The sequence below is a fragment of the Hevea brasiliensis genome, chromosome 13 (genome assembly GCF_030052815.1).
Source record: "Hevea brasiliensis isolate MT/VB/25A 57/8 chromosome 13, ASM3005281v1, whole genome shotgun sequence".
In the NCBI taxonomy this organism is placed as follows: Eukaryota; Viridiplantae; Streptophyta; class Magnoliopsida; order Malpighiales; family Euphorbiaceae; genus Hevea; species Hevea brasiliensis.
Window position 1 is genome coordinate 87,087,682 of NC_079505.1, and position 11,392 is coordinate 87,099,073.

Here is an 11,392-nt window from a genome sequence, read left to right on the forward strand (position 1 = left end):
ACAAAATCGGGGATAAGGTAAAGAGTGCTAAATTTAACAACTTTGACAATCTTCCTCTTAAGCTAGCTTTGAGAGTCGAGTTGTCTCGATTTTGAGCCGCTCACAAACATTTTGTCCTATAAACTTCACACATGCTTAGGTGTGAGGGAATTTATTGTCCTACATCAACTCGGTATAAAGTAAAAGCATCAAGACTTAGGCAATTCTCCTAAAAAGAAAGCTAAAACTAGACCTGATCTATTTTCTCTACTGAATGATTATATTTATCTACTTTTCTGCCCATTTTTGCCAACACAGGGTGCAAGAAGCGTTTCCTTGTTCACTTATGTGAAAGAGAGTACGTCGTGCCCGAAAATTTAAAACTTCTTGCTGTCCCATTGTTTGAACTCTATGACAATATGAAGGTATGGTCATGCCGGAGTGTCTGCTAACTTTGAATTTTGATTTGCTGTTTCACTTTATGAAATATTACACAATTTTAAATGCTGGATGGACTTTGCATAATGACTTAAGACTGGTGCATGTTAGGATGAAGCCCGGGCAAAGCACTGCATAGGGTTCTTTGTTATTTTTCTTTGGAAACTGATTAAGTGCATGTGCTTACGTGCACACAAGTTATCAGCTGTTGCATTGGAATCTTTCATCTGATCCAACAGTTGAAAATTCAATGCATATGAAAGTTCATTTGACTGAATTATTTCCTTTGATCTTTAGGGCGCCCCCCAACTTCCTTTCTTCACTGAAAGCATGCTTAACAGTACGTGCAGTGGAATGCTTCATCCTTGATTCTTCAACTTCTGCTTTTTGTTGGCTCCACTCTTCTACCCCTAGTTGCTTCTTTTAACATGGCATATATGACCTTTTTGTCCCCCAGCTCTAGTCGGTTTGCTGAGAAAGAAATAATATTTTATTTCGTAACTGAATTTTCAAGTTAATGGTACCTCATAAGACATTTTTAAGTTGGTTGATTAGGTATCCAATGTAGTGAATGATTGTCGTGCTTCATCTTTATATTTGGTGGTATTCAACTTTTGCTAAGTCATTGGCTTCAGTCGTGGCCTTCGTATCAAGCAGAAAATCTTCATAGCATCTTTAGTTCTTCCGTTGATGGCTAAAGATTTTATCATAAAATTCCAGCCAAAAACATCTTTGTTTGGAAAAAACTGACAAACTTCTAATTGACATCTCTACAATGAGCATACATTTCTGTGAGAGCAGTCCCTACCATGACTTCCATTGAGAGAAGTGTCCAACTAGATCTCCTAAGTTTGAACATGCTGACAAAACAGAACCAATGGTATATCCATCCGGAATCACACCTTCTGATTGCATTTGGACAAAAATATTCAATGCTTCGACAAATTTCCCATGTTTGGTATAACTAGAAATCACTGAATTCCCAGAAAGCACATTCCTATGTAGCATTTTCTCAAAAAGCTGCTTCAAGGTCGCCTGTATCAGCATGCGCTCCTTTCATCAAAGTCCAAGAAACAACGTTTTTCTCTGCATTCACCCACACATTTCTCTTGCATTTTCTACATTTCCAGTTTTTACACAACCTGAAATCATAGACTTCCACGAAACATCCTATCTGGCATAACTTCGAACAACCGTCTCGCATACCATGGAAAATCTTGCGAAAATCATCGAGCTGGCATCACGTGGAAACTCATATATATTTATTATTTATTATTATTTTATTTTAATTAACTAACAATAATTTAATAAAATATAAAAAAATATATTTTATTGAATGGTCTACTTATTTATTTTTAAATATATATATTATTTTTGAAATTAAACATATATTTGTAATCTGAACAATCCAGTTCAATAATAATTTTTATTTGATTTTATTTACCCTAATAATTTCTTCTGCTAAACTTTGCTCTTAAAACCTGTTTGCCACCTCCTTTTTCTATCAAATACTCTAAACAGAGAATCCCTAAATTTTTACTTCTCTATTCTGTTTTCAAGGTAAAAATTCTTATTCTTTATTCAATAATGGGAGAATTTGATTTTATATTCTTTCCTTGATTTGTTACAACTACTCTAGAAATTTATTTTCTCTTAGACTATTGATATTGAATTGGGTTGATCATGATTCTTGTGAGATAGTAACCTTCAATTTAGATTATATATATATATATTAAAGTTATTTTATTTTTTTATTATTTGATATTTTTCTTTAATATTTTAGGTGTGTAGGAGATTTGAATATTTAATCAGTCAATTGAAATTGTCTATCTTTTATTGAATTTAGCTATTGTTTTGGAGGTTCCAGGTGAGTGGTAATTATAGTACATGACACTGTTTTAGTTCCTTTTAAAATTTCTCAGATTAAATTTGTTATCAAATGAAATTTTAAATCAGTATTTTAACAATTATTTTACATGTGATTTTCTAGAGTTTTATTTTATTATTGAATTTTATTTCGATTTTGATTAAATAATTGATTTTGTCAACTATCTCTTAGAGCCATTAGAATTCCGAGAACAGGCCTTTAATATATTTATATTGATTGATATTTGACTATAAAATTGACCGATGTATTACACTGAATTGATTTGAAATTGATTTGATTTTATTGACTCTCTGAAATTATTGAAATAAACTATTGAAATTGCACTATCAGCTATTATTTTCTATCTGAAATTTTTTATTGATTTTAATTGATTTGTACAAATTGATTTTCTGTTTTGAATTGGTACCTGTGTCTAGTATCTGTTTCTGTTATTTGGCCCCACCGTGTAGACTATCACGGTATTAGGTTGCATTGTCGAGTCATGCATCATTACAATTTATGGTTTGTATTAGTATCATATACATTGATATCTGTGAAGGAGGAGGGAAGTATCTAATATCTGGTAATGCGCTTACCATCTGACCTTTGGTGATGTGGGGTATCATCACCCTGGTGCACTGTAACATAAAATTTTTAATGAATGAATTTCTTTTATATATATGTTTTATGAAATTATTTTATTAATGATTTTGACAGCATGAGCATGATTTTATTGAATAGAAAATTTATTATGAAATTAATCAAGCGTCTGTCTGTTCCTGTTCCGTTGTATGCTATAATTATCATTCACTGAGTATTAGCTCAAACCACGTTTTCTCTGTCTGTTATCTGTTTCAGATCAGTAGAATTCTGCAGCTGATCCAAATATTCAGTCCATTTTCTGGAGAGAGACAATCTTTGATTTGTTCTCATGGTATGCCCGAATTCATGTTTCCTCTGGCTAATAATTAATTTAGTTTATTGAACAGTTTAAGTTTTATTTGAAATCTGTAGAGACTCTACAGTTTACTTATGGGATATTTATGATGTTTATTCAGTATTTTGTTTATTTGGACTTTGTCTATTTTTTTTTATTAGTAAGTGACAATATATTTATTCAAGATACTCTGATAAAGCGTGCATGATTTAAAAATACTTAAATCATGCGCCGGTCACGGCTCAGAATTTCGGGTCGTGACACATCTCTTAACTTGTAATTCTCGGGCATACACATGTGAAGAGAGGCAGGCATTTTTGTATACATGTTAAAAAGGAATGAGCGCTTGCAAAGCTGGACTCAAATTCAGACTTTAATATGGGAATGCACTCTCTTCCCTTTTCTATAGTGGCCCAGTTCGCAGCAGGAGTTTAACACATGATTATCCTCTGATCATGACTTTCCATAGCAAGATTTCTGTGTTAAAATCATGACCCATGTGGAAGAAGATGAGATTTGAATATTCCCCAATTCTGAGCTTCGACGAGGGAATTTGCAGAAGAATTGGATGCATTGGGTGGGAGAAGCTGTAACGATGAAGGCATGGATTTGTTTCAGATGTTGGAATATACATTTTGGCTATAAATTTGAAATTTTCAGTTGTAAAATTACTGAATTATGAGGCATACGTAGATTATCAGATTTTTAACTTTCAATCGAAAGTGGAAAATTCCTACTGAAAACTCATAGACATGAACGTCCACGATCAGAGCGGCCAAGAATGGATCTTTCCCTGCTCAATCCAGCGAAATGAAACCGTAGGGCAGGTCCTTTCAGTGGGATAGCTTGAGTTTGTTCGTCGCAAGAATCATGCAGTAAATGATAGGGTTATCTTTCTTGAGGAAACCATGGAAAATGAAGCTCCATGAACCAGTAGGATCAAAATCCAAGTCAAGAAGAAGATCAGGTTGTCAAATATCTGTGGTATATGGCGACGATATTTAAGACGAAATGCTGAATTTGTCATCCGTTGTCTTATTTAACGATGTACTGTGACGAACAATTTCGTCTCCTTATACTTTTGGCGACAATTATCTAAGTTTTAGGAACGATTGCTTTTTGTCGCAAAAAATATAAGTTGATGATCTTCAATCATATCAAAAACAAAAAAAACATATTATTTGTTTAAAATATAAAAATATTAATCGTGCTTAGCTTAGTAAGTTTTTTATAATTTAATTTCTCATAAAAATACATATAATAACAGTTACTTTTTTCTTAAATATGTTTTACTAAATTCTTTTAATTAAGGATTATTTCTTAGGATAATGTGTTTAGGTTTAGCTTATTTCTTCATAAAAGCTTTTGCTTTTGGAAATCCTTTTATATATATATATATATATATATATATATTTCCTCCCCCAATCCCCATAGCAAATATAGAAATTCAAGCTAGCTAGTAGCTAGCTAGGTTGAAGAAGCAATAGTTATATAAGAATATATTATTCTCAATATACAGGAGTAAAAGCGGCTGCGTAATATGAAAACGAATTTCGACGCCGCTTAGCATTGTGAAGTAAAAAATCATTTTTCAAATTTTAAATATTTTTATAATTAAAATATATTAAATTTAATTTTAAGTTAATTTTTAATATTATCTAATTAATATATTTTAAGAATATATTTGGAGAAATTTAACCTATTAATTTTTTACAAAATATATAAGATCTTAGTTAATTTTTTTTAATTATTTGATTTGATTAAAATCAAATTTTATATATTATATTAAAATCTACAATAATATAAAATACTTTTACTATGATTTAACCTCGAAATTCCATATAATTATGTTGGCTCCTTCCTTCGAAATGCATGGTATTTCTATTGATAAATCAAGGTTGGGGATGGTGAACTCAACCTTATTAATTAAGGATTAAACAACATAAGCACAAAACGTCGATTAATTAAACACAATTAGTAATTAAATTAAAATTGACAATGACCCTAATTGAACAAAAATATGTTTTAGGTATCCTTATTAATACCAATCATATGCAAATTAATATAATATTTCATACGTATGTAGTTGTCTGTTTCTGTATAAATATTAATTGGAGTTCATACATGTAATTATACACTACACTAATAATAATAAAATATGGTAAATATTTTATTAATCAGATGACAATGATTGCAGGTTTATAATATAGCCATTGACATTCGATAAACTTGCACACTTGACTTGAGTAGGTTTGATTATGCCTCTCTAAATAATATCATTTATTCATTCATCATCATTGAATGGTAGGAACATTGAGGGTTGATACCATGCTTGCCATAATTAATTTTTATTTTGTTTTTTCTTTAAAAAAAATTGAGGGTTGTTAAGAGTTCTTAAACAGAAAGAATGAGTGTGTTTGTTTTGAAAGGTAACTTAGCAAAGAAGAGCAGCTAATGACGTAATTTATAGTGTCATTATCGCTAGGTTATGCAAGTAACCTTTTAACAAGTAGCAGCTCCCTATTGAACAGACGGCTTCCCTTCCAATTCTTTTATTCAGCAATCGCTTTCTGTATTAATCCCACTGTCCTTTTACATTATTCTTAACTCTCCTTCAAATTCAATTATTTTGGTATTTTAAAGAAATATTGAAATAAAACAAGAATAAAGGTGCATTCATAAGTACTTCCTCAGTGATTCTTGTTCTCTGAAAGGGGAACATGTCAAAGGCTTTCAAATAGAATAAATGGACAGCAAATCAGAAATTCTCATAAAATTATAATTGAAGCTCAAAAATTGCTGAAATTATAATTATTATTGGCCAACCAACTGATGAAATTGGATTGGCTTTAGGGATTGACTTATATTTAATTAAAGCTTAAGTAGCTTGCTGCCTTAAAATATTGGAATCAACTTGGACAAACAAAACTGTGTTTCAAGTCATCATTGACAATTTATTGATGGCCGGTGAATAGAAAAAATTTCTAATTATTAAAGGTTAATTATTTGGATTGTTACTGATCATCAATTAGAAATACTTTAAACAAACTTAATTTTGAAAATAAATTTGGAATTTAATGCATTGAGGAAATTTCATGTTCTACCATGTTTTTTATTTAACTATTCCACTTGAAAGTTTCCTAAATAAACAATAAGTTTCTTTAAATGTGTTTTGCTTTTCACCTGTGATATCACGACTCAGCTTTTACACACTTGCAAAATGTATCAAACTTCTTTCACATTTAATTTTTGTGGAAAATTGACTGTTGATTAATTTAGCAACAAATCTTATCCTATACCAACAAGAAGTGGCATTGCATCCTTTTAATAGAGAACCTCTCCAAATTAACCATTGTATTAAAGATGTTCATAATTGGTTAGGTAAACAAAACATATGTAAAACATCCAACACTTGAACCTGTTGCATATATAAAAGAATTCAGTCTTCTCTGTTTACAGCACAAGCTAGCTAGGTCAATGATGGCTCTTTATGTTTTGTTAGTATAATTTATTTTTATTAAAATTTGAACATGAAATTTTATAATATTAGATATAACTTCAATACTACTTAATTAAAATTTATCGGTGATACCTTTATAATTATACGTATGGTTAGGTGACAAAGGGTACATAATATATATAAAACTCTGAAATTCAACTACAACAAATCCCATTTTGATCATGTCAACCTTTTCCATTTTGGCACCTGGAATATTAGAATTTTTAATGCATTTTCTAGCCTTTTATTAGGAAGAAGCATATGTCTCCATAACTTATTTTCCTTTTTAAAATGCAAATACAATCTGTCAAAGGATCAAAACAGTTATACTAATAATGATTAAGAAGATGTTTCCAAATATCAAAGCCTTTGATTTTGTGTTGTGTTGTCTCTTGTCCCACAATGATTATATATTTTCCATTTTACATATATTCTTAGAGACCAACCATAGTACTACATCTGAGACGATAATCTCAAATATCTTGGAGTAGCTGTTCAGAATCTCAAATATTTCAATAATACAATATAAATTAAAGTGCTCTCTTTTTTATAAAAATATAACATAGATTCTTTTTTTAATGTAAATAACAGATATCGCATGTAATTATATCATAAAACTCAATATCGCATAATGTTAAACTCAATATTAATTGCATGTATAAAACTGTGATAAGATAATATCATAAATAAAATTTTATGCAATGCATACATTTTTAGCTTTTCTGATTTGGTTAAAAGTCAGAACCTTTACACGAAAGGATATTGTAGAAAAAAACAAAATCTATCTAATAATGGTGTTATAAATTAAAATTTATATACTTTATTATTACATACTTTAAAAATTGAGGTATTATTTATATAATTTATCCTATATTTATTATTAAACACTATTGAAAGACCTAAACATTTTTTACAGAATTACACATATAATACTCAATTTGTAATTTATATGTAACGAATTTTTTTATTTAGATTTGGTTAATTGTGAACCTAAGAAATAAGATATATAGTGTGATTCAATTATTAAGCATATAAATTTTATATATATAAATTTTAAGTTCATAAGAGACTGAATTTAAATAAGAAATTCTCTACACATAACTAATTACAAATAAGGAGGATGAAATGAGAATCAAACAAACTAATAAATATATCTTTACCCATTAAGTCATCACATCAATGATAAGTTTAAGATTTATTCAAATTGAAAATTGCAATTATTATCAGGCTAAAACGGTAATTAAGTTTGGAGAGAGAGTTAGCTTCCAATGAGATAACTATAATTAAAAAAAAAAATTATGATTGTGTTTTTAGGTGAAGAGAATACGAGCATCCGGTAGGTGTAGATGAGCATTGCGGTTGTAGCTAGCTAGCTAGGCAGGTGGTCCAAGGAGCACCACAAATATTTATCAAAGTAAGCTCCTCCTATATTAGGTTTTAATAAGTCAATCAAGTATACAGTAAGTAGCCCCAGTTTAGATAAATTTTTATTCCCCATGCCAATGGGATTATGCATCTTCATAGTTTTAGCCTTTAATTCCACCAAAATTTAGGATTATACTTTTAATGTGTGTGGTCTATTTCTATATTAGTCCATTTTCAATTTTTAATGAAATTGAAAATATTAAAAAATATTTTTTTATTAGTAAAATATTATATTTTAATTCAATTTTGATTAAATGAATTAAACTATAACAAAATATTTTGATTTTAATTAAATTACTAAAATTACAAATTTACTCAAATGTTTGAATATGTTATAATTAAACCATATAGATATATATAAAAGAATTAATTGATTGTAATTTGTAATTTTGAATTTCACATATTTTTATGATAAATAGAGGTTTGGGATTTGATTAAAAAAATTAAAAAGAGGTTTTTTTTTTGAAAAGAAAGAAAGTGATTCCATTAAAAAAATTCCTTTTGAAAATTAAAATAAATCATTTAAAATAAAAGAATTCAAAATAATTTTCATACAATCATGCACAAATTTTATTTCTTTTAAGATAAATTATTTTTTTTTGAAATTAAAAAAATTAAATTTTTTATTTTAAATATGAAAATTGATAAAAAAAAATTAAATTAAATTTTTACAAAATTCAGGAAATTGTTATATTCCCTTTTGATTTATTGGTTTAGAAATTTTAAGTTTCAACTATTGGACCCTCTACAAGGATATTAATTACTACTATTATTTTTATAAAAAAAAAAAAGTTTTTCCTTTTCTTTTCATTTAAATATATGCTTTATAGTTCAATTCTTTTGTGGTATTTTTAATATGGTAGACCTTAACTAATATTTGCTTTATATACCAAAGCCTTTATGGTCGCTGTTCATTGCATCTACACTCATCAAAAAGATTCTCTCTCTCTCTCTCTCTCTCTCTCAGAAGCAAGTCATAGCTTGTCATTATCAGCTCCATTTCCCTTTCTGTGGGTGAATGGGTTGCAGGTCTTCAGACAAGCCAAAGCCAAAGCCAAAGCACAGGAAGGGCTTGTGGTCACCTGAAGAAGACCAAAGGCTCAGAAACTACGTCCTCAAACATGGCCATGGCTGTTGGAGCTCCGTCCCCATTAACGCCGGTGAGTTTACTGCGACTCCATTCATTATCTTTATCTGCGGGCACTGCACATCACTTTCAGAATTTAAAAATTTGATTGCATATGGTTTATATATTTTACGTATGCAGCATTGCACAACACAGGCCTATTTGTAGTCATGCATGTTCTTATATATTTCTTGGAAATGGAAATCATTCAGGAATTTCCTCCCTGATCTAATCTTGGATAAACACTTGTTTTAATTGCAGAATTGGTTGGAATAATTTTCAGATTTAATTATAATATTTTTTTATAATATATAATCAATATGTCATAATGTCATTTTTTACTCTGATATTTTTTTAACCACCTTTAATTTCTACAGAGAATTTTCTTTATAAAGGTCAATTTTTTGCAACGTCACAAAAACAATTTTTTGGGGATTTTTTTTTTTTTAATTTTGGGAATTATTTTGATGGGAGCCCGAGTATGTGTTCTTATATACCAGATCGTAGCATGATGAAACCTCTTATTTTGTATGTATGGACAGTTAGCTAAGCTCAAGAGATTGAAATTTGAAAAAGACTTTTAGTTACAATGACTAAAATACCCTATCATATAGTTGACTTATTTATTTTCTTTCTCTGTTTGTGCATGCAGGTCTGCAGCGGAACGGGAAGAGCTGCCGATTGAGATGGATTAATTACTTGAGACCAGGACTAAAACGAGGCATGTTTTCTTTACAAGAGGAAGAAACAATCCTCACCCTCCATCGCTTGTTAGGCAACAAGTAAGCAAGAACATTAATTTTTCATTTACTTTTAATTAATGCACTTCTAATTATTTCTTTAATACGCGTAAATAATACACAAAAAATTTCTTACTTAAATTATATTCATCATTAAATCAAGACACATTATATATGTAAAACTCAAACCCATTGATTAAAATACTCGAATTTATATATTTATGGATCAAGTTTTGGTGAGAATTTATCAAGTTATATAGGTCAATCCTCTACAATTAGGATAGTCCACCCCCATCACTCCCCCTCCCCCAACCTATGAATAAGTAAATAAATTCTTTAATATACCTTTGTGATTTGTAATTGAGTAGGTGGTCTCAAATAGCACAGCATTTGCCTGGAAGAACAGATAATGAGATAAAGAACTACTGGCATTCCCATTTGAAGAAAAAGGTGCTCAAAGCTGATCAAGCAATGGAGGAAGCGAACACAAGCTCAGATAATTTGGAACCAAATTCTCCCAATAAACTCACAATAACGCAAACTCCAAATTATGAATCATTGTTGATGAACGTGGAAAAATCACCAACCGATACAGATCGGTTGGTTCCACAGTTGTCTGAATCTCCTAAACAGCCTAACAGAAGCTCCTTGCCTAAGCTTATGTTCGCCGAGTGGCTTTCGCTTGACAGCTTTTCAAGCTTAAGTGAGGCAATAATGGCTTCCAAGGATCAAAACAATTCCAGCTTCATGGATAATTTCATGCAAGGTTGTTTTTTGAATGAGGGAACATTATTTGGTAATAGTGAGTATCGCAATTCCCCATTGAACGATGCCTCCCCTGAAGACATGTTCAGTCCACAGTTTAAATTCGAATGCCATAGTTCAGGAAATGATCAGTTTGTTGATTTTAGCTCTGGAGAGGATATTTGTAGTGAATTCAACATGAAGAACGATTTGAAGTATATATATGAGTATTGAGCACTGAGCAGGGGGACAGGTTTTCAGATAACTTCAAGGAAGAATAATCTCTAATTTGACTTCATATGATAATTAGTTTGGCTTTCAAGGGAAATTACTTGACCTGCTATTTTTATCGGTGTAATTAGTGGTTATTCTTCCTTGGAAATTGCTCTTGGAGAAACCATCAGCTATTTGTTTCAAAAATAAACAATCCATGCAATTTCTATTTATCTCTTTGTGCTTTTTGCTTATTTTCACAGTTAATTTAGGCTAGGATGTAATTATAAAAATAATTGTTTTTAAATGAGGCACAGAATTTCAAAATTAATAGAAAACAATAAAATAATTAAATAAAAATTATAAAATATAAAATTTATCGAATAAGATTTTTTTTATTTATATTTTATTTATTATAAATTTA

General features: G+C 29.8%; 1 protein-coding gene and 1 pseudogene across 1 annotated transcript; one reads left to right on the plus strand and one right to left on the minus strand.

Moving 5' to 3' along the window:
• Positions 1 to 1,034: 1,034 nt before the first annotated feature.
• Positions 1,035 to 3,855, minus strand: LOC131172226 (pentatricopeptide repeat-containing protein At1g09410, mitochondrial-like; annotated as a pseudogene).
• A 5,198-nt stretch (positions 3,856 to 9,053) lies between these two features.
• Positions 9,054 to 11,179, plus strand: LOC110658394 (transcription factor LAF1). Its single transcript, XM_021815975.2, has 3 exons — positions 9,054 to 9,305; positions 9,924 to 10,053; positions 10,380 to 11,179. The coding sequence occupies exons 1-3, from the start codon at positions 9,164 to 9,166 to the stop codon at positions 10,987 to 10,989; spliced, it is 882 nt and encodes a 293-aa protein (XP_021671667.2). The 5' UTR covers positions 9,054 to 9,163; the 3' UTR covers positions 10,990 to 11,179.
• Positions 11,180 to 11,392: the final 213 nt, after the last annotated feature.

Bases quoted from the DNA above. Each gene is read 5' to 3' on its own strand.
- LOC110658394 (XM_021815975.2), top strand. From the start codon at position 9,164: ATGGGTTGCAGGTCTTCAGACAAGCCAAAGCCAAAGCCAAAGCACAGG. The intron at 9,306-9,923 runs GTGAGTTTACTG...TTGTGCATGCAG, and splicing joins CTCCGTCCCCATTAACGCCG to GTCTGCAGCGGAACGGGAAG. The intron at 10,054-10,379 runs GTAAGCAAGAAC...GTAATTGAGTAG, and splicing joins CATCGCTTGTTAGGCAACAA to GTGGTCTCAAATAGCACAGC.